General features: G+C 42.0%; 2 protein-coding genes across 2 annotated transcripts in view; both read left to right on the forward strand.

The window, feature by feature from the left end:
- The window catches only part of PGGT1B (protein geranylgeranyltransferase type I subunit beta), a 36,538-nt gene extending 30,506 nt beyond the window's left edge, over positions 1 to 6,032 (forward strand). The window contains 5 exon segments of the mRNA XM_027710239.2: positions 1,977 to 2,022; positions 3,660 to 3,844; positions 4,107 to 4,215; positions 5,323 to 5,457; positions 5,460 to 6,032. Of these exon segments, the coding sequence (XP_027566040.1) occupies positions 1,977 to 2,022; positions 3,660 to 3,844; positions 4,107 to 4,215; positions 5,323 to 5,457; positions 5,460 to 5,503 (519 nt within the window). The 3' untranslated portion in view covers positions 5,504 to 6,032.
- Positions 6,033 to 22,774: 16,742 nt separating this feature from the next.
- The window catches only part of TRIM36 (tripartite motif containing 36), a 30,949-nt gene continuing 25,846 nt past the window's right edge, over positions 22,775 to 27,877 (forward strand). The window contains exon 1 of the mRNA XM_027710286.2: positions 22,775 to 22,837. Within this exon, the coding sequence (XP_027566087.1) occupies positions 22,775 to 22,837 (63 nt within the window). The remainder of the gene's footprint in view (positions 22,838 to 27,877) is intronic.

Here is a 27,877-nt window from a genome sequence, read left to right on the forward strand (position 1 = left end):
TTTGAAATTTGTTCCTTTCCATGATGCAGCATAAGAATTGTGACAGATACAATTCAATACAGCTGAAGGAGGGAGCATGTTTGTGTAGTTAGGCATATCAAGAACAGTAGAAGATTGGTACATTAAATAAGATTTAAAATATTAAAAAGGATTGAGTCTTTATACAGAATGGATAGCCTTATTGTTATTGCTTGACTAAAAAGTGTTTATGCAATGCTGATCACAAAAATAATTCTAGACCAGTTTTATTGTCAGTAAAATAGTTGAATTTCAATCACACAATTTTTATCAGTACAGGTTGATATTTGTCTTTTATGTTCAAAAGTCAGGTATATCACTAATCAAAACACAACAGACACTAAAATGCTGAAATTTTACATTAGTTCTAGAGACTCTATAATACTGCTTTTTGCAACATTACTTGTTTTTTTTTAAAGTAGAGATATTGCAAGAAGCTTTAAGTATAGCATCTGCTTGTGCCAGTATCCTAGAGTCTCCTTGAAATGCAATTATATTAGTCTGTTGATATAATTAAGCTGGTTGTGAAACTTTCAGACTTGGAAGCAAAGATTTGCTTCAAATCCCAACTGGATTTACACGTTTTCTGAGGATAGTATTTAATTATGAAGTTTTCATGTTGCAGTAACCCAGAACCTCTTTTGCATAGCTTCTTGATTTCTTTCAGAAGGACAAAGAAATAGAAGTATTTCCCTAGTTTTTTAATGCACACAAGTCCCCGAAAAACAGCTGCTGCCTGTAAATAAATAAGTTAAGCCAAAGGTCAGCTATTGTCAATTAGAATTTTAAGCTAATTGAACAGCCCAGTATAGGAGACTGCCTGGGATACACTCTTAACAGCTTTTTTCTGGAGCTAATTACTTTGTCATACTAAAGCAAACCACCTCCCCTTACAATTGCTGTTTGTAGAGTAATTAGCTTTGCCAGCATAGCTTTGCTAATCAACTTGCCTTTGCATAGCAATTAATGGGTCTGTGGAGTGTGGTAGAACATTTGCATTGCTTTCTCAAAAGGCAGTGCCTAAGAGGTCACACCATGTGCTTTAACATTCAGACGTTCATGGGGATTGCTTAAAATTAACTGGTTCAAATTTTAGAAAGTCAAGCTGCAGCTTGAAGTGTATGTGTCAGATGTTAGTCTTTTTAGTTGCTTAAACTTGCAGCAACAACTCAAAAACCGAGCAATGTAGTTTTAATCTAACTTCTTTGTCTGCTTCTGTTTCCCTTTTTCTTCTCAATGTCAGCTTTAAAAGCAGATCTACAAAACAATCCTTAGGTAATTCCTAAAGGCATGATAGGTCCTGTAGCCATTCTTTGGTTAGGACTGTGGGAGTCATTAGTGGTTTGTCAAGGAGTCCTGTATCTACTAGCCACTGTTGAGTGTTTTGGAGAAAACATGAGAAATTCATAGTCGGTAGAGGGGATGGGGGAAAGATTTTGTCTTACTGCTTCTGTTGTTTTTTTTTTGAAGCCTGATACATTTGCTTCTTACTAAAGCACTTCTTGGATTTGAGTATTGTACACACAGTAGTACCTTGAATTTTTGCATGTTAGCCAGCTCTTGGGTTAGAGACAGATTACATTATCCATTTAATTTTGTTTTGATTACGTACCCATTTTTTCTTTATAAGGACAAAAAAATGGGTTTGGCTTTTTCTTTAATGGTTATCTGCATCACATGCTTTTACTTTTTGGCAAAGATATGTTTACCCGTTTGCAGACTTTTAACATACGTCACAACTAAAATTAATTCCATGGAAGTCATAAAACCTGCCTACATTAAAATAAGTCTGATTTTTTAACTGCTTGGGGCCAAGAGCTTTTGGAGGTCCAGAATTTAATCAGGTTAAATAGTGCTTATGGTCTGATGACAATTTTGCTAGTAAACTAAGAAATTACAATGTCTGTGAAAGTGATGTGGTACTAAACCAACTGGTGTGTGGGATTTTTTTTCTTCAGTCTTATGATAACGGCCTGGCCCAGGGAGCTGGACTGGAATCTCATGGTAAGAATGTTAAAATGTTCTAAACCTGTTTTTAAGACTGGGATTGAAAATGCTGTAAGAGGTGCAGGATATACCTTTCCTTCTTTTCTGATTTTGAGGAAGTGGGATGAGGAGGAGCAAATCCAAAACATGTCCCTGAATATGACGTCTTCTTCCCTTAGTTCCAGCCTAATATCAGAACAGATGGGCTCTTAATATATCAACTCCATTAATTTTACCTCATTAATGTTTTACTGAAAAGTGTTGGCTGTGGTTCTCATCTCTTGCTGACAGATCAAACTTTTTCCACACGTGCCATTGCTACTCTGTGGATTTTATCTGCAAGAGATTTTGTGCAATGCACCTGATGATCTCCAGTTTCAGCAGCTATTAGTAAAATCTAGAAACATTTCCTCTCATAAGTCACAGCATCTGTTGTCAGCTCAGATCTTGAAGCAGCAGCAGTTAGTTTTTGTGGACAGTTGGTAGTAGTTCTGAAGATAGGAATCTCCAAGAGACTGCTGGTTTTTAGCAAAATGTTTCTATGCCATGAAGTAGTGGTCTGCTTGTGACAGAGAAACTACTGACTTTTATATGAGTGATACTAAATCTAATGCTGTGGTCTATTGGACTAGGTGGGGATTGGTCAAAGGTTGGACTCAATGATCTTGGAGGTCTTTTCCAACCTGAGTGATTCTATGATTCTATCAAATGTTTGCTATCTTTATTATTTATTATCTTTATTTATCTTATTATTGAGCTTTGATAGGATTTCATCTGTGTTCTTCTTGCAGAATCGATAAAGCTGAAAAACTTAAATTATATCCCTACATATTAAAACAATTGGTTAACTAAATTTCTGTAGAGTGCTAGTGATAACAGATAGCATTACGGCAGCAGCCTTCTCTTGCATCAGAATGAACATAACCTTAGAGCTCCTGGGGTCTTCCAGGACCAGGATAGTGTGAGGAACTTTGGGCCCCAGATCATCTGTCAACAGCTTATTTATGGTCCTTCCCAGCCTCTAATTTTATCATATCAAGGAATAAACTCATAATAAGTGTAGATGGGCTTTAAAAAGTGATGATCATGCTACAAAAACAAAGAACATGAGTTTCTCTTCTAATTCCAAATTTTACCATGGAGTTTCCTTGACAGCATAAAATTCCTTAGAAGCACAATTTGTACATATTACAAACATGAGAGTCCAAGAGTCTTTTCACGGTATTAACTATGCTCTTTAATTTTTTTTTAGTTTCTGCTCACCAGATACTTCTGTCTGTTTATGTCCTCTGGGGGATTGTATCTGAGACTGGCTTTGGCATCTCTGCTTCTCTCTGATTGCTGGCATCCCAATAGCTTTCTTTTTTAAGTTACATATGAAGAAATGCACAGCATTGAGAGAAAAACCAGCTTTAAGAAAATTATTTCAGGTTTATTTGTGCAAGAGCTGGGTTGAGGGCATTTTTTCCTCTTTGACATACCTGCTGAACTAAAGTGTTCTATCTATTTGGATTTTAAACTTAACATTTTCATACTCCTAAAAATCCATTGATTTAATTGTTAACACCTTAGTTAAAGTTCTGACTGAGATCATACAGGTTTTGGTGAAAATCTGGGTATCAAAGCATTGCAAATACAAGATTCTCTTTTCACAGGTGGCTCTACATTCTGTGGTATTGCATCGCTGTGTTTGATGGGTAAACTGGAAGAAGTTTTTTCAGAAAAAGAACTGAACAGAATAAGAAGATGGTGTATAATGAGACAACAGAATGGCTACCATGGACGACCCAACAAACCTGTAGACACTTGCTATTCCTTCTGGGTGGGAGCAACATTGAAGGTAGTGTGCAGAACAGCTACAGGGTAGTTATTGACTTGTTTTGATTTCTTTAAGCATCATTTTCTCTATTGAAAGAGTTAGATATTTAACACAAATGCACCGATGATTATAAAGATCTTTCATCTTGCAAAAAGGCAGGAAATAGAGGTTTACCAGATTACTGCTTTCCCTTCTGTCACTGCTTACCTCTAAAATAAGCCCTATATTTTAGTATTAAAAATATACTAAGATTTACTATATTACTGTTATGGTCTAATTTCAGCTCTTGAATATATTCCAATATACAAATTTTGAGAAAAACCGAAATTACATCCTGTCAACTCAAGATCGCCTTGTTGGTGGATTTGCCAAGTGGCCAGATAGCCATCCAGGTAAAATTACTTTTAAATATTATGGTGAGTATGTTCTAAGCTAGAAATACATTGCAGCAGTCCGACATCTGAGAGGCATAAAGGAAGTTGTCTCCTTCAACAAAAAAAAAAAAAAAAAAAAAAAAAAAGGAAAAAAATCCCTCAAAATGTAATGAGAATATCATGATTGAAATGGAAAGAGGGAGGTATAGTTCAATTTCTTCACCAGAAGGGTCGTTAAGCACTGGAACAGGCTGCCCAGGGAAATGGTGGAGTCACCATCCCTGGAGGTTTTTAGAAGATGTGTTGATTTGGCACTTAGGGACATGGGTTAGTGCTGGACTTGGCAGTGTTAGGTTAAGGGTTGGACTCTGATCTTAGAGGTCTTTTCCTAAATGATTCTGTGGTCGTTTTAGTCAAATATGAATTTACTGACACCTCCACAGATTAATATATGTTGAGAATTTGCAAGGGGCGTATGAAGTTCACATCTTCTTTCCATTTTAGCCTATGATTCCATGGGCAGATAATCCAATCTGATAGCTTGCTTTTACCCAGAGGAGGCAGATTTGGCAAACTTTAGTGCTTGGTGTAAGGTGGGCAGCAGGAGCAACATAGAACAAGAAATGGTGGCAGTTGATCAAGCTGCATGAATTCCTATCCTTCGGGTATTCTCTCAGGAAGGAGTGAAGCTAGGAAAAGTAATTACTTCTTTCATTCTTCTAAATCTTGCTATTGGCAGCTGCTGGCACTAATTTTAGTGTTTCGGAAGTTCATAATACTTCATAATAGTTTAGCTGTTCATAAAATTATCAGCCAAAAAATGCTTTCATGAAAAAAATTTGTTTTCTGGACTGGAGTTGTTTCCAGATGCTTAAATTCTTTGGCCATGGCACTCAGAAAAAGTAAAGTAGTGTGCAAGTAGTTATAAAACAAAACTAGTCACTAGTTCATGCTGGTTCTGCTTTGGACAAAAACTGATTCCTTCTGTCAAAATTCAGATTTAAAATATAGCACCTGATTATTTGTTTTCCTTGGATGTAATTGTTCAGGGGTGTTTGAATATAGGAACATTTGGCTATTACAGCCTGAGATAATTTTATTTTTCCTTTTCTGTCCTTCTTTCAGATGCTTTACATGCCTACTTTGGGATCTGTGGTTTGTCATTAATTGGAGAATCTGGTATTTGCAAAGTTCATCCTGCCCTGAATGTAAGCACAAGAACCTCAGAGCGCCTTCACCACCTTCATCAGATCTGGAAAACACGGACTTTAAACAGTGTTCAGACAACACACACTTCTTTATGTGACTGATTTAGACTTGAATTTAGTTCTGGTAGCATAATTGTAGCCCAGGGTTAAAAGCCATGTATAACCAATGTGCTCTTTTAAGTGCTGGAGTCATACAATCAGATCTGTGTTGCTGGCATCACTTCAGTAGGGAGTTGCCTTCAGCAGGTTATTCTGCATTGTGAAAAAAGGAGATATTTTGATTATATAGAAGTTTGTCACCGCAGACTGTAAATGGCTTTTCAAATGGCTTTACTTCTAGGAAATCCCTTGAGGCGTTTAAACTTCATTTCAAGTTTATTTTTTTAAATTTGTGCATACTGTGTCAAAATATATAATGGGGAAATATTTTCAAAATCTGTTTACATATCATGCAGTATAGCACAGAACCTTGGAGTTCTTTATGATCTTACTATTTGACATATTTTGGCTAGAGAATCTCCCATATTAAGTCTCAGTTAAAAATTACCTTTTATCATAAACTTTCAGATTCCATAAACTTTCTTTTAAAAAGCAAATGAATTAAATAAAATTATTTTATTCAATATACTGGACTTTTAATGTTGTGTGGCCTTACTAAATGGATTTCATAATTCTTCTGAGTAGTTTTTACACAGTTGCAGTGCATTGTTAGGCAAACAAAGAGTTCTCATCTGAAATAGTTTCTTCATGTGAAATTCCGTAAGAGTGTGGCATATTGATGTGTGTCAATAAGAGATACTCAGCACAGTCATTTGGAAGTGTACCTGTGTGCAAGAGTAGCATTAGAACCTGTTTCCAAAGACAAGCCTTTGCAATACATTAAAATTGTACAACTGCACTCTGGTGGTTTTTTCATATATATTTCTCTCTTAGTGTGAAGTAATACCAAGTTTCATAACCGTTCTGTGTAAAGAGCGAAACACTGGGCTTTAAAGTAAGCAGCAGTGGTGTACTGTTAGAGTGATGTTGAACATTCTCATTTGGTAGTGGTGCTTTACTTTGTATGCATGAAGTGCTGTTCAGAATTGAAGGAAGTAACCTTGCAGCTGATGCATTTTTGGCCAGTCAGTTTGTGCATTTCCAGTTCAGCAGACACCAGGATGTCTTTCTGCTTGCCAGTTGTTAGGGCACATTCTTTTTTCTAAAGGACTTCTAAACACAGACAACTGAAGACTTCTGAAAACAGTTTAAGTATGCCATTTACCACTGCTGAGCCCAAAGAGACAGAATATAGACCCTTTCAGTCAGCAGAGCTTCAGGGGTAACCATTGTCCTGATTCTGCAATGCGAGGCAAGTGAAAAGGGTAGCATAGTTGTACTTCTGTCACACATGTCAGAGAGATCCAATAAGCATCTTCAGGCTACCAGAACAATCCCAGTGTCCAATCCTGTAGCAGCCTTCCTACCTAAATAAATTGTTTTTATTTCTATAGCAGATTAGTTTGCATGGCAGCATTGGGAACATCAGTAGTGCAAGTGAACTGCTTGGAAAAGCAGAAGAGGACCAGGGGGCAGTAAAATACGTGATCTGGACACGTCCCAGCGGACACTTCCCTTGGAGGAGGAGAGGCTACATGGCTGTAAAAACTAAGTTGGGAGTGTTGAAACCAAGAGAACTGTGGGGCTGGTACTGCGGAGGGGGAATGATGTGCTTGAGTAGGACTGGTACAGAGTAAGAGAAATGAAAACTGGGAGATAGGAAGGGTGGAGGCAAGAGAAAACTAGAGAAGGGAATGTGGAGTAAGAACGAAACCATACTGCTGGAAAGGATTTGAGCTGCCTAGGATAAGATTAAGGGAGCAAGAGCAAAAGAGAGGTACTGAGGTACAAGCAACATGAGGGAATCAAAGGAGGAGGACAGAGCTTGGGGATTGGTTTTATTTCCCACATGCTGAGATGACCAGAAGTTCAGCTACAAATAAAAAGAAATAGTAAGATACATAAAAGAGGGGGAACTACCAGGCTGGGAGCTCGCTACAATGGTTCTTGTGGAAATCCTGTTCTCCTGGAGAGGATTAGCGGGATGTTGGTCAGCTGGGACTGAAGTAGCTTCCCTGAACAGAAGACTCAGATCAGGGAGGTCACCTTAGCTGAAAACCGAAACAAATCTTGGAGTAAAAATTGTTCAAAACAGCACAGTATTTGTTTGTCTTGACATCAGATGGTGGCCACAAGTTGAATCATGGTAGGGTGGGGTGGAACATGGTGTAGTTACAATGAAGATGAGGTGAACCATGTACAAGCTTTTTAGCATTTACTACATACCCTGTTAGAGGAAGTACCTTTGAATTTCAGAAGAGTTGAATAAGATACTCTTAGGCTCTACTGGGAAACAGCCCAAATATTGATTCTTACTTAGCTTCATGAGGAATTATGTACCTGATTATTGTGGGGCAAATCCATACTTGCAGAATTCTAAATTATGGTTCCTGAGTTTCCATGTCTGTGACCAGGTTCTCATCTGTGAGGGATGAGGTTCTCTACTCATCAGAGTAGAGAAGCAGAAATAAGGGCTAACAGTGAAAAATCACATTATGTGAACAAGAATTTCAATTCTCATGGCAAGTTATTTAACAGTGTTCTCCTTCAAAAAGCAGCTAATATTTCTTGCTTTGTTTTCTATATCTGTAAGCTATCTTGAGTTGTTTACATGGATTTTACCTTTCAATCTCCATGGCCCACAGTTATTCTACAACTCCCCTTTTTTTTTTCCCAAGTAAAGAACAGCATCTTTTCAGGCTGAATGTTGAGTTACCCTTTTCTAAAGGTTGCACGAAGCATATTTGTTTTGCATTAACTCCCAAAGTTTGAATGAAGCCAACAAAATGTGTATGCCTTCACCCCACTCTGAGTATCTAATTACTTTAATTGGTTTGAAATCTTTAATCTTTTTAGGTTGACAAAAATCTATATTAACAACCAACGCTCTATGCATGATTTGACATTTTTAGTGCCCCAGCTGATGTCAGGCAAACAAATGATGAACATGGAATGTTCCTGTGGAGCAAACATTTTGATTCTCACTGTGTATTGAATTGCCTCTACCATTTTTGTGGTTTATCATGTCTTCTGACTAGAAAAATGTTAAATGATAAATCAATGGACAACAGTTTCACAGATAAGAAGTCCATGACCTAAAATCTCTCTTAAAATGGATATGTCCAAATGCAGCTAAAACTTAAATGTGAACTGTGAAGCTTAAATGTAGCTAGAAAAAGCAAAGCAGTGATTACTACCCAGCTCCAATAATTTGTGTTAACCACAGCTTTACATTGCTGAGGCTGAACCTAAGAAATTAATAAATTGATACCACCTGCTTGAGGATGTAAAAACTCTTGGCTATCAGGGCTTGGATTACGTAGAGCAGCTGTACTGCACTGCCACAACCTGTTAGTGTTCTTACATTGGTGGTCTATAGGAGACCCCCTGCCTAATTTCTCATGTTTACTGAGAATGTATTTATAAAGTTGTTGCCTTATATAATCCTCAGGAGCACTCAAAGCTTGCTGGTGTTGGCTCAGGCTGACAAATGTATGAGTGCCCCTATCCTATCTGAAAGACTCGCAACCTATTTCTGTGGCTCTAGCTTCTCTTCCAGAAAAACAGCTTGGAAATGGTGTATTCAACAAAGGAAGTTAAAAGTATCGTTTCAATAGGATCTGAAGATTGAGGGTTTAAAAAATGTTATTAGGGCTTTCATAGCAACGCGCTTGCAACAAACGTGGGTAGAGCCCTTCCCAAATCTTTGTTCGCAAAGCCCAGCCATGAGAATTAGGGCTTTCACAGCAACTTGGTTTGTACATAGGTGCTGGCAGATGTGCTAACACCATTTTGGAAGACTATTGTTAAGTATGTTCATATTTATGAACTTTTCATCTTAATAATTGTTTTCCTAAATGGAACAATCATCAGCTGTTAACAAGTAAATTAGGCATTGCAGAAATAACTAAAATATGTATGCTGAAGCACCTATTAAGAGTACCTTGCTCCATGCCTAAATGTGCTGTAACAAGGTAAAAGACAACTTGAGAGGAGCTGAAGAAGCTGCATCAAATATGCTGTTCTCCATGGATGCCAATAACAAAATTAAATACCCCATGGAAACTGAAGAGTTCCCTGAAAAATGCATTTCAACTTTGTACTGAGGCAGCCATTCAGTGTGAGTTTGCCTAGCGCAAAAGAGAAGAAGCAATGATTTCCAAAGTCAGAGGCCTTGTGGAGACCCCATCTCCTTGCATTTTGGAGGAACCTTGCTATCGGTGTCCCTGTGGAGGTAGAAGACATGTCAAGACATGAGGAGAGAGACCCCTGGTAGGAAGATGCTATTGCTGCAACTAAAATATAAAACATTTCCAAAATTCATCAGTTGAATGAGATTATTGGTGTCTTAAGGTTAATGTTAGATATTGTGGTGATTCTCAAAAAGTTCTTGCTATTGCAGGTAGAGACTACTTAGGTTTTCCTCACTTTAGCAAGCACAGGGTGAAAAAGAAGTGTGTCTCAACATCTTTATACTAAATGGTTATTAAATTACTCCACTGAGTGGTTACAGTGTGTCACAGATTTACACTTTCAGTTCACCATTTTAAAGCTTTTGTCTTCCTGATCTCTGTTTGCCTGATTAGTTTCTGGATTCAATAAAATCAATGAACTGTTGGGAAACTGAGGGAAAAGTATAATTCCTTGTGAGCTGTAACTCTTGTGATGTCATTTTTTGCAAGTTACATGTTCTGGGTGAGGAACTGACTTCTCAAGGGCGCAGAAAATTACAACCTCCAAAGGTTTTTAAGCTGGACCCACCTACAGCAGCAAACCCTCACACTACTGCTTTATTTTTGAAGCACTGGCAAAGCGCCTTGTTTGATAACTACATTGTGAGACATCATAGAATCATGGAATGGTTTGGGTTGGAAGGGACTTGAGAGATCATCTAGTTGCAACTCCTCTGCCATGGGTATAGGCACCCTTCACTAGACCAGATTGCTCAAATCCCCAGCCAGCCTGGCCTTGAACACTTCCAGGGATGGGGCATCCACAACTTCTCTGAGCAACCTATTCCAGTGCCTCACCATCCTCAGAGTGGAGAATTTTTTCCTAATATGTAATTTAAACCTGCCCTGTTTCAGTTTAAATCCATTCCCCCTTGTTCTGTCACTACATGCCCTTGTCAAATGTCCCTCTCCTGCTTTCTTGTGGGCTCCCTTAAGGTACTGGAAGGTTCTAAAAGGTCTCCCTGGAGCCTTGTCCTTCCCAGGCTGAATATCCCCCTCTCAGCCTGTCTTTACAGGAGGGATGTTCCACCCCTCAGATGAGTTTTTTGGCCCTCCTTTGGACCTACTCCAACAGGTCCATGTCCTTCCTATGCTGAGGATCCCAGAGCTGGACACAGCACTTCAGATGAGGTCTCACCAGAGTGGAGTAGAGGGGCAGAATCACCTCCCTCAATCTGCTGGCCATGCTGCTTTTCATATGGCCCAGGACATGATTGGTTCTCTGGGCTGCAAGTGCACATTGCTGGGTCATGTCCAGCCTCTCATCTACCAGCACCACCAAGTCCTTCTTGGCAGGACTGCTCTCAATCCATTCTCTGCCCAGCCTGTACTTGTGCTTGGGATTGCCCTGACCCGGGAGCAAGACCTTGCACTTGGCCTTGTTGAACTTCATAAGGTTTGCACAGGCCCACCTCTCAAGCCTGTCCAGGGACCTGGATGACATCCTTCTCCTCCAGCGTGTTGGCAGCACCACTCAGCTTGGTGCTGTCACCCACAAAGATGTTAAACAGTGCCAGTCCCAACACTGACCCCTGAGAAGGGCCACTCATCACTACTTGGACATTAAGCTGTTGACCACAACTCTTCTGAGTGAGACCATCCAGGCCATTCCTTATCCATCAAGTGGTCCACCCTCTCCAATTTAGAGACAAGGATGTTGTGTGGGATAGTGTCAAAGGCACAAATCCAGGTATGTGATATCAGTTGCTCTTCCCACAACAACCAGTGTAAACCCGTTTTAGAAGGCCACCAAAATTGTCAGGCACAATTTGCCCACAGTGAAACCGTAAGAAATCACCAACTTATTTTCCACATGCCCTAGCATAGTTTCTAGGAGGATCTGCTCCATGATCCTGCTTTGTACCAAGGTGAGGCTGGTGTCCCTTAAAATGTCTGTGTGTTGATACAGGCTCTGTATTGGGAATGGGACGGGACAGAAATGGTCATTGTTACTGGAGAACAAGTCGGATTCTGAGGAAGGAAACAGTCCTGACTCACAATTAAAAGGGGAAGTCCATCAAGGAAGAGAAAACTCTGAGAACCATCTGCAACCTCTCACTTCAAGAATTTAGAAATGTGCATAGGAGAGGAAATGTTTGTGGGTAGGGAAGGAGCTTTCAACTTGCCAGATTAGGTTTTTTATGTTAAACTCACAAATGTAAGGAGGGAGATATTCCCTGTGTTTTGACAGTTTTAGTCAGGTATGCTTGTGAAGGTGGCTTCCATGTTAACTTGTAAAAGGATGATAACCAGGCTCTGGTAAAAGGACCAGGAGTGATGTGTGCACCATTCAATCAACTGCCCTGCATACTCACAGTCTGAGAGAGCATGGAGGCTTTCATGACGCTGCTTCTACAGCATCCCCAGGTTTCCATCCAAAACTGTCCCTATCTTCTCTTTGTTCCCTTTGGCTCTACCTCACCCTGGGAGGGAGGACCCCACTTTATCCTTTTATGTGAAATCTGCAAAAGGATAATTTGAAATGAAGATGACAATTTGAAGTGAAAATGACAGAATAGAAGTCAAGGCAAGTTCTCTGTTGTTCATCACCCTTCCTGAGTGCTTGTAGGACAGGAGTGATGCTTATGGTGCCTAGAAAGCTAAATATGCAAGATTGCTGTTGAAATTGCATGCTACCTTTCGTTAATTTTAAGGTTTCCCTAAGCACAGAGCTATATTTATTTGCTGTTGTGCTGTCCAGGAGCCTTCATTTAACAACCATCTTCAAATTATGGCCACTAAAATATGCTCATTTTACAGAATTACATTTTAATCTTTGTCAATCTTCATATTGCTTATTATATGCCTTAAAGCCTCCTTTAAACTTAGAATCATTGTGGAGAAGCATCATATGGAAAGGTATCATATGTGTAAACATATTGTCCAGGGAGCATTTGTCAGGGGGCTCTTTCACAGCACGTCAGACTAACAACTGTCGGAATGGCATGGGGACAGTTTGTTTGTCCTGCCTTGGGGCTCTTTGGTGGGCCCTGGTGACTCCTGGACTGTTTCTTGCAGTTCTTTAGTTCCACTCTAACATTTTAGTTTTTTTAACACCACTCCCCACTACACTCAACACCACCACACCCACCCACCCCCCTCCTCTGCCTTTACATTCTTAAATTAAGGAAAGTTTTGCTGGTGGGTCACTTTAACATAGAGCCAATCTGCGAGGCACATAGATGGGAAGTGGGACGAGGGGAATGTTTCTATAAATAGCACAAAAATACTTTAGAGAAAATGAGAAATCTTAGACAGATTGGGTATATTTGCACCCTGGTCTGTATGCTCATACTTGACAGATCAACTGTCCTCGGGAGGTGCTGGCTGTCCAGCGTCCTTCCAAAGTATCCTCTGAAATATGCAGTTCTCTGGTGAGGCTGAGGAGAGGAGTCTGCTAGAGAGGTGTGTTGATGAGGCTTCCCAACACAGGCACTGGGCTCTTCTGTATTTTTGTATATGGCTCTATATATAACTCTCTGTGTACGGCCAGAGTGAGTCTGCGGAGCAGTGATAACATGTGCCCCCTGTGACTTCCTAGTTTCTATAGATAGCTTCTTCCACAGACCATGCAAACTGCCGCTACCACCAAACTTTTCTGATGGCTCCATGCCTTGATATCTGTTTTCAGCATAAAAAAAACTCCAGCCTGAAGCAACTTCCTTCTACAGAATGAGGAGCTGCTGGTACAAGTGAGGACTGTGGTAGTTGGCATCTAAAGGGAAGGTGCCAACCATGTTAAAAAAGTCAACTTCCCTGGCCATGAGACAAGCCTTGTCTCTTTCCCTTCTGCTGCCCCTGGATTATCCTAGCCTTTATTAAACACAGGAATGAGGAACAGCAGAGGCACATGTTTACTCTGCCCAAGATGCACACACCGCTGCTGAGGGGTGTTGCCAGCTCTGAGTATGAGCTGGGAATGACAGCTATCGGTGGGAAAGCTGTTCCCCAGCCCTGTAGCAGCTGCCAGTGTGCTCCTGTGCTCAGTGGCCAACAGCACAGGACTCAGGCAGGCACCAGAGCCTGAACTCCATCCCACGGGGCCCCATGCACAGCAGCACATTTCCTAGCGCATTTCTCCTTCTGCCCCCGGACAGCTTTAACTCTGCATTTCCCTTACCATCTGCCTATATTCCCTCAGGACTGTTGCAGGCTTTCTCACCTGTGACTCCAGGTCATGGTTCGGGAGGCACAGAACAGAGACACTTCACAGTCCCTGCCTGCAGTGAACACAAGCACTCCTTTCGGCTGCAGTGGAAACCTGAGCAAACGCTCAGGCCGGCATTTGAGATGTTACATAGTGTCTGTTCCCCAGGGAGCAGTTCTTTAAACCAAAGACTCCATGGGCTATGGAGAGCAACAGTTCCCACAGTCTCCCTTCTATAAAAGGAAGTTAAAGTCTGCCGCAGCTGTTGATCTGATAGCCAGCCTGGACTGGACCTCCCTCCCATCCCTACTGCTTACTTCAACTACCCACAGACCATCCCTCCTGTTAGAATAAGCTGCGCTTTCTGGTGCTTTTGATGCTAGCCAGATTTCGAGGGAACGGGGGTGTAAAGGAAGGCTTCTTTTTTTTTAACAGCTTTCATAAGTAAATGCCCCGATGTCAATCACTCTAGTGAAGGTCTGTGCACTGCAAACACTGGCAAATGCAGATTCAGACACTTTAGAGGTGTTTTGTCTTGTGGGTTGAGACAGCTCTTGCCTAAACACTTCTGCTTATCTACTGCAGTTAGTTGGGAACAGATTATTCTTTATGTTTTTAAACTAATGGTAAAAAAAAAAAAAATAAATTAAATGAGATTAAAATGTCCTTTTGCCAGTGTCCTTTCACATACCTCAGTTCAATGCAAAACCAGTAAAAATGTAATAAATAATGCAATATTCCAAACTAATAGGAGTTTGTCTTGTCTTTAACCTTTTTGAAATCCTCAGCTGACAAGTTATTTGGGGAGGTCACTGGAAGGAGCCACCCTTAGCACTCCAACATGCATTTGAATTTCCTTCACAGGGCAGAGCAAGCATGTCTCTGTGAATTTAGTGTGTCATAACTGAATTGGAGGGAAATCTGTTCCACTCAGTTGAGCTGCTGCATCTGGGAGGCCTTTTTAAGTGTGCCAGTGAGAACTGCTGTAGTTGTTGAGCAGCCTTTAGAGGTCAAAGGAATGAAAAGGAACTTGAATGGAAAGCCAGAGAAGTTTCCTTTTCTAGAAACTCCAGTACAGTGCATAGGTGCTTGTGAGAGACTGTGCTTCTGCACATGGCCCATGTGATGAAAGCAACAAGGCTCACACAGCAGAGCTCATACCAGCTCACTCTACACTGCAGAGTGTGAGGGACAAGCACTCAGAGCTGCAGCTCTGCTGCTGTGGCTCTGCATCCTGGTGCTCTGCTTATTCTGCACTGCAACACACACGGGGAATCAGGCAGAGTCATGATTTGAGGAGTTGGACCCCAAAAACTGCTGGCCAGCCTTAGCATCAGTCTCAGGTCCAGAAAAAATTGCAGGCCCAGATCCTCTTCATGCTCCACACAAGGGACCAGGGAGCAGGAGTGTCTCTGTGCATTACCCTCAGCTTTTCTTAACACTACAAGGAACAATTTGCTTTGCTGTGATTTCAGATAAATTCCCCAAAGTGACATTTCTGGCCTTTTGCTCTGTGATGCATGTCCCTTTGTATACATAAGTCCACTTTGTTTGAGCCAGTCATTCTTTGACTGGTCACCAGCACCTTTGTCAGCCTTCACAGAGGTAAAGAGATGCAGGAACTCCACCAGTGCAGTGCTACCTGCCCAGGCCAGCAGAGACAGTGCTCCTGCAGGCAGGTACTCCAGCAACGTGACATCTGCTGTAAAGGGGTAGGTTCATTCTGGTGCCGTGTGATCCAGGAGGGTCAGCCTTTGTCTGGCGTAGTGGGCTCTGCACCAGTCTTGCTCTGTGCAAAGTCAATCCACAGGGAGCTTAATCCAATTTCCATGGATATTAAAGATTTCATTAACCCATGGGTAAACGCAGGGGAAGAATTTTGTTGCAGGAACATGGCAGGCCATTTTGAAAAAGGAAAGTTAACTCAAACCTAATCCTGGTGTATTTAAGCTGAAAGAAAATTGCAGGAGCCCAGATGACATGTTTAAACCTTGAAGACGAGAGCTGGACAAGCTTTATCCCCTTTGTACAGGAGCGTAATAATCCTTGAAGACCAACTGAGTCTGAAAAGCTTTTGTGTCTATGCTTCACTCTTCAGAGCCTTCACTGTTACAGATCTACTCCTTTTGCAAAACACACAAAATCACTAAAACATACATCACAACATTTGCATGCAGATCTCAGCAGTCCTTATCTTTACCTTATCTTTCCCTGATTTGCATGTCTCTGATTTCTTCATTAGACAACTTTCTTTTAATGAGTAAATTAATATACTCAAGCTTGCTGTGTTTTGCTCAATTAATATTTGTTAAAACTCTAGATACCCAAAATTCTCTTTATTTTGTCAAACTTGATTAACTGTAGTTGCAACAAAAAATGGCAATTACATTATATATTCATAGTATGCATCATTATGTACTTTAGCCGATTCTTCATAAATATCTAATAACATACTCAATACATTAAATATTAATAGTAGTCTACATACTTAACCCATATTTCTTAAATGAGCTTGTTCCCGGGGGCATGTGGCACTGTAGTAGGGTTGCATGGGACAAGCTAGGAGGAAATCATGCATAAAGGTAATTTTCAAATAATTTTATTTTGTGTGTTTATGTATCACAAACACTGAATGAATATGCTTATAGTACTTGAATAGAGGTCTTCAAATGAAGGAAGACAAAATGCCCAGTGTCAAATAGGTCTGAGCACAGTAGAACAAAATATCTGGCTCCAATGTATTGTGGATTTGAAATTCACTTTTTGATTTTATTACATTTGCCTATGGCTGAGGATAGGCCAGAAGTATGGGAAATGAGAGGTATGGGTGAAGGTGAGAACATTTATTCTGGCCATTAGCAATAGAGTTGACTTACCATATAGCAGCAGCCAAACTGCTTCAGTATCTCACGTTGTTTGTTGGCCCTATTTTATCTTATGGGTTTAGTGACCTTCATGTTTTTGGCAGTGTCTATTAGAACAAGGTATATAAAAATATCTAAAACTCTGTTTCAGTCTATGGTGATGGGGAGAAAAAAATTGGATCAGTAAGGAATCTAGAGACATTAAGAGGGCAAAAATCACGATCTCCAGAAGAAAGTGAAGATATGAATTGGCAGATGCATCAAAGTCAGAGATCTGGGGATCCCACGCAATCACAGGCTAAATCTGAATCCTGAGTAGGATTTATTAACACAGTTGACAGGGCAAAGGTGCAGGAGTTCTCCAGCTAAAGATGGAGCTCAACCAAGCTGTGGAAGAGACAGAGAAGAAGATGGTTTCCTGACTGCTCATTAGGAGAGTCCAGAGAGTTGTGCTTCTTTTTCTAACCCAGAGCAGCACAGGTGAGAATGGGGGAAAAAATCCCCTTGTGGCACCTAAAAGAACAAGAGGGAATGGGGTTTAATGCAGAAAAAGGTTTAGGTCTGCATGCAAATATAGTGATCTTTGAAATAATTTGGTCTCATTTTTCTGCTTGCAATACCTTTCCAACCATCAGAAGGTCTCATCTGTTTCATGGTAGTTTTTTCTGCTAGTGACAGTTCACATCTACATCATTCCCTGTGGAAGGAAGTAGCTTATCTAAAATTCATAAACTATTTACATGGATTCTCTTTCATATTGTTTGAGCTGGATGCAGGTCTGAATGCTGTTAAGAGAATAAAAGCAGGTCACAATCCTTTTCAGAAGCATTCACACTTAGATATGCATTTCAGAGGTGTTTTTTTCATGACTTGCAGTGTTTGCTCACATGTGCAATTTAACACTGAAGCAGTTCATGCTGAACACCACTACTGGTTTTTACTACCTTTAACATCATCTTTCTTGTATCTGCATTGCTCTAGTATTGCAACACTCAGTGATACCGGAGTTGTCTGAGATGAAAGTACATCTACTCAGATCCATTTTCCCCATGCATACTATAGAATTGAAGCATTCTTTCTCTCCTCTGTACTGAATTATTTGTGTTAACTCTTCTCATATCACCACCTGCAACTGGTTTCAAACACTCTTTAAGTAGATTTCCTCAGGTAATGACGGCAAACAAGTTCAAGTGTGGTGTACAGGGAGAAGACCCACCCCACCATGGTGCTAGACAGCTGCCAAGGGTGCATGCTTGAGTGGATTCCCTGTGCAATGGAAGTAGGAAAATATCTTACAATCCTAGGGGAACAGAAACAGAAGAGCATCTGAATAGGCTTCACTGCTCAATTTGGTTCAGAATTAGAAAGTAAGACAGAGAAGGAGATCAAACAGAAAATCTAGAGCTGTTGTTGTTGTCCTGTGAGAATTAACATAATTCACAGGTCAGGACACACAAATTTCCTTTGTATTTTAATTTGTATACCAACATGACAGGACAGAACAATGTGTTGCATGGTATTTCAGGATTGCAATACAGAACCAGTTTTTCTACTGATATAAAATTATACAACTTAGTTTACATCAGTTGATAATCTGACTGGGATCCTTGGTTTTTTGGAGATCTGCTTCAAGTTGAAGTGATAGAAAACAAATAAAATCCTACTGCTTCATTTTAGCATAATATGACAGTCTGATATTGATAACTTCATGACAACAGAAAGTTCAAATTAATTTTCAGACATCCTGGTTCCACAGAAAGGAACTGAGCTAAGAGATGAAACAAAAGGAAGAAAAATGTGAAAACAAATTGCATATCTGCAATTCTGTGGAACAGGTGAGGAGCTCCCAGCTATTTCTGACATACGGCCCATCTCAGTAAAGGTTATGTAAAACACAGCAATCATTACCAAGAAGGGTGAAAGTCCTTGGGCCACCAGCTGCAATGTGAAGCTTCTCCATCCACCTCCAGTCTTCCGAGAGCACATTCCCCTGTCAGCCTTCAGTCACTCAAGACAAAGACTAGCACAAGTGTCTTCCATCCAAGGGAAGGTAAACGTGAGCCAGTAGAATGGCTACAGGAATTGATATCTGCTGCAGAGGATAGTCCCAAATTCCTAGCTAGTCTGGATCTATGGACGCAACTTGTGTTAATTATACTGAATGGTCCAAAGGGTTCTGCTCAGGCTTGCACGACTCTGCAGACATACACTTTTCTGCAGGGCTGATCATAGACTCTTAGAATCAACTGGGTTGGAAAAGACCTCCTAGATCATCAAGTTCAACCCTTGATCTAACACTGCCGTGGTTGCTAGACCATGGCACTAAGTGCCACATCCAATCTCATCTTAAAAAACTCCAGGGACACTGAATCCACCACCTCCCTGGGCAGCCCATTCCAATGTCTGATTACTCTCTCCATAAAAAATTTCCTCCTAATATCCAACCTAAACCTCCCCTGGCACAGCTTAAGACCATGCCCTCTTGTCCTACTTCTGGTTGCCTGGGAGAAGAGACCAATCCCCACCTGGCTACAGCCTCCTTTCGATAGTTGTAGAGAGTGATGAGGTCTCCCCTGAGCCTCCTCTTCTCCAGGCTGAACAACCCCAGCTCCCTCAGCCTCTCCTCACAGGACTTGTGCTCCAGGCCCTTCACCAGCCTCGTTGCTCTTCTCTGGACCTGCTCCAGTACCTCAATATCCTTCCTGAACTGAGGGACCCAGAACTGGACACAGCACTCCAGGTGTGGACTCACCAGCCCTGAGTACAGGGGAAGAATCACTTCCTTGGACCTGCTGGCCACACTCTTCCTGATCCAGGCCAGGATGCCATTGGCCCTCTTGGCCACCTGGGCACACTGCTGGCTCATGTTCAGCTTCCTGTCAATCCAAACTCCCAGGTCCCTTTCTGCCTGGCTGCTCTCCAGCCACTCTGTCCCCAGTCTGTAGCGCTGCAGGGGGTTGTTGTGGCCAAAGCACAGGATCTGGCACTTGGCCTTGTGGAACCTCATACTGTTGGGATCAGACCAGCTCTCCAGCTTGTCCAGGTCCCTCAGAAGAGCCCTCCTGCCTTCCAGCAGATCAGCACTCTCCCCCAGCTTGGTGTCATCTGCAAATTTGCTAATGGTACACTCAATCCCCTCATCCAGATCATCAATAAAGATATTAAACAGGACTGGGCCTAGTGCTGATCCCTGGAGGACACCACTAGTGACTGATGCCAACTGGATGCAGCACCGTTCACCAGCACTCTCTGGGCCTGGCCCTCCAGCCAGTTCCTAACCCAGCACAGAGGGCTCCTGTCCAAGCCGTGGGCTGCCAGCTTTTTCAGGAGTATGCTGTGGGAGACAGTGTCAGAGGCTTGATGGCAAGAGAGTGCTATCATGCAGAGGCCAGGATCATCCCAGCCAGAACTGCTTAGGAGGATACCATTGCTGAAGCTGTGAAATTAATGCAAAAGTGGTTTGTGGCATCGTCCTGCTTAAATATCACTGGCAGCCACCTGAACTTGGAGTCCTAACAGCACTAATGTTGAAACAAAAACACTCCAAGAGGAGATCATGAAAGAACCATCAGCTTCTTCCATCTTCTACTATATCCTTCTTGCCCTGGCTGAGTTCATGACTTGAGCTACATTTACATCTCTTTACATTTACATTAATGAATTTATGGAAGTGGGACAGGAGGAGGTGAAGGGAGAGGAACCAGAAATCATCCCTTCTGTCCCAAGTCCTTGAATTACAACCCAGGCTGTCCATAATCTACAACACCTAACAGAAACAGAACAAACCCCCCCTCAAAAAAAAAAAAAAAAAATGAGAAGATGAGACAGGAGCCAGAAATTCAGAGCACATAGTTCAAAATGAAACAGTGTGGTTAATGGCCAAAGAAGGCAAGACAGAAGTACTGATTTGGAGCAGGCCCATGGTTTGTGCACCACAGAAGACCTTTGTCTCACAGGTTTTGTCAGGTTGTTCTTGGGAGTCACTTAACATGAACATAACAACTCTGCAACGAGATTCAAATGTAGGTGTACCTCCAGATGAAAGGATTCCAGTAGTGTAAACAGCTACATATTGTGTTCTTGCACTGTGGAACAGAAGGGGTTGTAAATTCCTTGGCTTTTCACAAAGTAGGGTCAAAGGTATGTTTGCTGCTTGGTGCTGGTTATCATCCGGAGATTCACGTCGATACTGTGACACAACCTTCCTGGATGTGGGAGTGCCACTGCTGCTGAGGCCACAACCAGCATGGTTTCCTGCAGATGACTACTGGACTTGAGCAGCTTGGGAGAAACAAGGCATCCCTTCAGGCAGTCCCTTGTCCCAGCCTTGGCCAGCCCTGCTCTCTGCCAGAGCCCAACACTGACCCAAAGAAATTACAGTACTGAAAATTTCCTACATGACTGCCATTTGGTGAGCTGAAATTAGATCAGAGAAGCAAAATATCTCACATTGAGCTGAGTTATGTATTGAGGACTTCTCAGCTATGTGGGTGATAGCAGCTGACTGTCCCCAGCAGCACAGCCCATTGTTTATTCCCAGGGTGTTTGCACAAAAGCAAGAAGTGGAGCACTGAAAGCCTGTCTATATCATAATAACAAGCTATTTGATTAATGAGTCACTTGATACATATAATTGTACAGTATCTAGTAACAGAAATGTCTGGAGCTATTCATGAATCTTGTTTCCTGAGAAAGGCAGAATATTCTGTTTCAGTGAGTAACCTGAAGGAAGAATCTGGGATAACATTACTACTATATCAGTATGCTTAGGAAATACAGCCTCTGAGGGGATACATTATACTGTTATAAAATACTCTTTGGTATGTTTTCACCACAAAGGGATGATATGCTCCATGGGCTACCTGATAGCTACAGCATAAGAAGGGCTTGTTGCCTTCCACCTCTCAGTTTGGAATAGAGTTGGTGAGAGAGCAGTGTACTGGCCATTCACCTGTCCCTCTCCCCCAGGTCTTGGATGCAGCTGTACCTTTGGGTTCAGGGAGGTTTGAGACTAGAAGAGGAAGAAATGAGCCAGCTGCTGGCTGAAGTGACCTGCAGTGCCTCAACCAGAAGGAAGGTATAGCAGCATCATGGAGTGGAGACAGGCAGGGAGCAGGAATGCGATGTCTGCCATGTCTCAATCACCATTCCCCAGCTTTCCTCTGGGGCCCCTTTGCCCACTGGGTCTGGGTGGTTGTGCCTGCCTCTCTTGGTAGCTGGTTCTCCCCTCTGGTGTGAACATTTCAGTGGGACCTTAGGGTTGCCTTAATCAAGGAGTAGAAGGTACTTGAGTTGCTGGGACCAGTTTTTCTGTCACAGTTGTATATAGGCATCTTGTATCCACCTCATCTCTAGTGGGAGATGAGAAATTTTTCTGGGATGCAGAAAAAGAGATGATAGGAAGTTTTTCTCCTGTTTGAGTTACCCCACAAACACACCACTAGCCAGGTGCAAACACATGAGGCAGATCATACACACACCTACATACATTATATTAGTAGATGCTCTTCTCTGCAGATGTATTTAGACACAATTTTTCATCTGAACAAATACTTGGAATTTAAGAAAACCAAATGGAGCCTGGGGACAAATGCATCATGCTGTACCTCAGCATATATCCCACATCAAGCCATTCTTTGAAAAGAGGCATGCCCACCTTGGGTGTTGGCCTTGTGGGCATGCACCACCATCAGCTCCGTGCAAGATGAGAGTGATTTATACAGTACCACTCAGATCTGGTGAGACCATAAGTAGGTGTAACCCTTCCAGCCTTAACGCAGCTTTTACGGTCGCAGCGTCTGAGCAGAGGAGGTGTGCTTGAGCACCTCCAGGTACCTGACAGTCGTCCCGCGCTGCTGCAGGGTGAGAGGTTTTCACGGGCATCCTCAGACCCGTGAGCGGGTGGGCGGGCGGAGCATCTGTCGCAGCACGACGGCACTCCCCCGGAGAGCAGCGAGGGCAAGGGCTGCGCTGCAGGGACGAGGGGACTGGAGGGGCGGCGTGATCCCGCGGCACGGCTGAGGGGACATGGAGGTGGCAGCGGACAGCAGCCGGTTCTCCTACATCTTGGAACTGCTGAAGCGGGACAGGGTAAGGACGGAGCGTGGTTCGGCATTCCCGGGACAGCGCGCGGGGAGGAGAGCACAGCCCGAGGGGAGAGCCGGTTCCCTCCTGAAATGTTTTTTTGGGGGGCGTTTTGGAGGGAGGTTGAGGAGATGAATCACTCGTCTTTAGAGCTAATGTACTTCGGAGGCTCGACTTATATTTGCCACACGCTTCCGAAGCTGTGGGGTAAAAAAGTTAAAAGAAAAAAATTAAATTTCAATGCGAAGTGTCCCTCAGCACAGCACAGCTGGGCATCCGGCGCCTTCACAGCCCTGCCCCTGCTCCGTGTGCGGCGGTCTGCCAGCTCAGGGATGTGGGGTGCGACGGCCGGTGCACCCCTGTCCTTGAGGGATTCTACTGTGAGTAACTGGCTGCGGGCAGCGCTGAAGTGTCTCTCTGAGGAACTGATTCAGAGTTAGCAAGTGTTTTGAGGGAGACTTGCACGTGTCTTTTGTTGAAAAAAGCAGGGAATCCAACTTTTGTACTTGTGAACTGCTGGTATATATGAAAACCCGGGAGCCCCAAAGACTCCGCCAGTGGGTTTCAAAACACTGAAGCAGTCACAATATTTCTAAACTTAAAAACAAGTGTAGCAAACAATGGTGCTATTGGAAAGATTGTTTCAAATGCATCCTGGTGACTTTCTAGCATATCTCCAAAGGCTGCCTTTACAGCCTGTTCTTTGCGCACATCTTTCTCCTCCTCCCTCTCCTCCCTCCCTCTTCTAAAAGTTTTGGATGAACCTTTAGAGCAGGTGAATGAAGCGCTTCCTGCATAATTTTCTTCTCCTTGCCCAGGAGTAACCACGCCTGTGGCCTTAAAGGAAAATTCAGATGAACAAGTCTTGTTACTGTTTATTTTACATAATAAACAAAATCATAAAGGGGTTCAGGCCAGAAGCTACCTTAGCCTGTAATGGCGCACTATGTGTGTCCCTTTTCCCACAGTTAAACAGTTTGTGCTTTAATCAGGCACCCTCTGGAAGAGCATATGGCTCAGTAGACAGCAGAGTTAGCACAGTAGTGTGAAATATGCAAGTTAATCACAAACAGTGCTGTTGTTTATACATGAACAAAAATATTGCCAAGTCCCATCATCACAGACACTTGATGTACTCGAAGAAAAGAGGAGCAGTACCAGCTCTGTGACCTTCACAGACTTTCCATAGTGGCGGTCACTGCTTGACCCTCTCCAATGCCAAGCTCTGAGACCTCTTGCTCTCCACATTTGCCTTTTGCATTTTTTCCCCCTCATACCAGGGTTTTAGATTACATCCACTTTGTAATTTATTGATGTTAACCAGCAGCTTGGAGGTGTTCTGTTGGGATAATTAAACTGCTTTCTCAGATGACATAAATCATGTCTGCAAAAGGACTCTTCTGTATGGTAAACTTTACTTGCTTGAGGCCAGGGTATTGTTGCTTAGAGGTTCCAGAACTCCAGTTTTCCCTTTCCCATTCCCCTACATCAATAAAATTTTTACCATAAAACCTGGAAGCATTAACGTGCTCTGAGTTAACTGCTAAGCATCTTGTCTTTCACTGAACAAAGAACTATTAGAACAACAGGATCAATAAAGAATCCTTTACACTTGCACACTCAGCTCTCCATACGTAGGGTCCCGATGGGTCCCAACAGGTACGATGCATCAGCTCTTAGATGCTGGGCATGTGACATCTTTTGGCAAGCATGCTGTTTTTCCACTTAGCTTGCAGCCTCTGTCAGGCCTCTCAAACAGGGCAAATCATTATATATCACTTTTCCCCAGGGAATGTCACTTCAAAAACCTATTGTCTCTATTAATGATCTATACTAATTATTCCTCTGTGAGTCTCTTTCACATACACAACTTGCATATTGTACCTAGAACAGAAAGGTTCATGTAGCACTTTTAGTCCCAATAAAACAGTCCTTGTGTAATCCATATATCCACAACATCTGTTATATATCCACAATGTCTGAGATATTCTGGGCCTCCAAGGCACCTGTCACGAATGTCACAGAAGCATCTGAGAACTCCAAAATACCCCTGTGAGATAGATTAACAACTAACTGCATTTTGTATCGGAGTCACTGGGGCAGAAGGAGATTATATGACCTTTTTTCAGGACTCTGAAGTATCAGCTCAAATAACAGCAAGGACGAACACTCAACCATCTCAAAATGATGTAATATTCCAGACACAGTCTTAGGTTTCTTCCAACGCCCCATCTTCCCTGTCCTACTCCCAACTTCCTCCCTGTAAGTTGAATTTGGCAGTAGTCAAAACTCACACATACCCACCCCCCCCCCCCCCCCCAATTATTCACCCAATCTCCATTTCAAACTGTTTTACTTGCATAGATGTATGGGTTTGGGTTTTTTTAATGAATCTGATTCTCTTGTAATATTAACTTCAAATAATTTTTAGGTGCTGTAAAGAAATATTCATAACTGATGGGGTAAATGACACCAATGCTTGTTATCTGTTTTGTAAAACCATTTTTGGGCATTTTTCTGTAACTTAATAAAATCAATAAGCTGATATGTGTGAGTTTCAAAGATAGACTAATGGCACTGACACTATCCTTGTGCACTAGCTGTTGATTTCTTGCCCTATTTTTAAATTTTTTTCCCTCACTTGTTTGCTTTGTTTTACCATCTATTCCTACCCTCCACATTGTTTGCAGAAACTGACAATTTGTGGTTCAGGAGGAACAGCTTTAAAACAATTCTCCAGAAAAAGCATGTAGAGAGATAGACACTAGTAGAAACAAGCCCTAAACCCCACATGATGTGAACATGAGAAATATATAAAGATAATTTTAAGAACATTTGAAATTCTGCATGCTCTGCACCTGGAACCAGCAGGTGACACTGATTTCTGTCCCTTTCTTCAGCTCGGTTCATATAAAGACTGATGGAAAATTCTCTTGTGGTAGCATTTCAGCTTTTATTGGGGTGAAATTAAGGGATAGAGCCATATAGGGGTCCAAATCCAAACCACATGAGAAGCTGGAGAAGGGAAATGCAGCATAATTTAGTAGTGGGGGCTGGCAGGTTGCTCTGGGCTGCCTGACTCAGTGGAACTGGAGATCTGTTCCTCATGTTGAAGAAGATAAGGCTTTACGTATTTCTTGCTTATGTGTAGAAAAGCACTTCTTTGGGGTTTGGGTGCCTATGAGGAGGACTTCACCTTTAAGAGTGAATTATTCAATTTACAGAGTATTGATTTACAGCGTGCCAGACTGTGTATATATTGTGAAAGGTATTTGCACAAAAAGACGACTTTGGTGAAAGAGCACGTAAAGATAACTTGGAGTTCAATTTTAAGTAACAATATTAAGTTAGATACTACAGAGGGATCTGAGTTTGAAACCCAGCAGTCAAGAGCAATTGGAATCCAATTTGCCTGTCTTCACAGGCTTTTAATCACAGTTACTTAGCTGAGTTAGTCAGCCTGTGTGACAAAGGTGTGTTTCCACATCTTAGACAGGTCCTCATCTTTCCGGTAGCTGGTTCCCTGAAGCATGTTCAAATGCACGGGATATGACATGGTAAGGGAGAGCTGACAACCCTGTCCTCTCTGACAGGGGTATCTACAATCTGAAGTGAAGGAGAGAAGGTTCCCCATGTGCTCCATGTGTACTGTCCTTATTTTTCATGTAATACCTTTATGGTGTCAGAAATGTAGTCTGTGACTGGTCTTCCTGTAAATTTGATTTTATTATTTTTTAAAAAATGTAAATGTTTTATATTCGAAATCCTTTTGAGAGTAACCTTTACACTTCCTTTCTACTTAACAGTAGTCATTTCTTCACAGGTATGACTCTCTCCTAATTCAGAGCTGGAAGTTTTTGATTTGAATATCATGTATTTTTGTAAAGCTTTCTCATTATAATTTTTTCATTTGCTTGGCAAGTGATTACAATGCATGAAGGGAAAGAGCAGAGTCCTCTGTGTGGACTGCTGCCTGTAGCTGCTCCTTGGGTCTCCCACAAGTACTGCTTTCCAGGTGTCCTGGACATGAAGCACAGTACTGTACATATGGCAGTAAGTGAAAAAGTAAAGATATTCTGAGCCAACTTAGCATACTTTGAGATGTCCTCGTTACAAATCCTACCTAAAGCTGATTGCAGCCCCAATATTCTGACAGTTTGATGAGCATAGCCTTTACTGACTCAGTGCTCTGTGCATAGCAGTGTCATGTGGGACCTTCAAAACTTGTTCAGTTCAGCAGATTCAGGTTATGGGATCTGTTAGGAATCCCATCCAAACTTGAGGGTTATGGACCTGTAGGACATCTTTGCAGAGAAGATAAACAATCCTGAGTCAAAGGAGTAGGGACTGATACTTTTGTTTTACAACAAGAAATTCTCAAGTCATAATAACTTTAAAACACCCAAGGTCTATAGATCCTTGCTGGCTGTTCAGGGTCACAGGGTTGAAGGGTAACCATTGCAAAGACAAAGTTAAGCCTGTATTTCTGAGCCAAAACAGGCACGTTTCTCTCAGGCAACATAAATTCCTGCCTTATTGCTGAGCTAAAAATAGATCTTGGGATGATTGGGAAAATCCTCTGGATAGGAGTCATCTTCAGGACTAAGTAGAGAAGCAAACTGTATCACTGACAATTTACAGAGAGCGGGATGCAAGCTAAAACCCCTCTGCATCCCTCCTGGAAGTAAATACTTACATTGCACAGAGAGAAAAGTGTCTGTGATTGATCCCTAAGTCAGTCATGTTAGCTCAGGAAAAAAAAAATCCATCTTCATCCTGCGTATCTCTGCTGTGATGCATTGACTCTACTCTTCAGTCAGAGGAGTGCAGACCATCAGGAAACTGACTGAGTCTTGAGCCATGGTTGCAAAAGCAGCATGAAAATAAATATCTTCAAAAACTTTGGTCTGAGGACCTGACTACTGAAGGCAGGGGAGGTGTTTGCAGAACCTCCCTGGTGCCTTGGGACAGGCTTGTGTTGCTTCACGCAGTAGGATTGCAACTGCACTGCTTAACAAGTATGGGATTTTTACAGTTAGTTGAAAA

The sequence above is a fragment of the Pipra filicauda genome, unplaced genomic scaffold (assembly GCF_003945595.2).
Source record: "Pipra filicauda isolate LSUMZ 115617 unplaced genomic scaffold, ASM394559v2 scaffold29_size4552773_pilon, whole genome shotgun sequence".
Taxonomy (NCBI): domain Eukaryota; kingdom Metazoa; phylum Chordata; class Aves; order Passeriformes; family Pipridae; genus Pipra; species Pipra filicauda.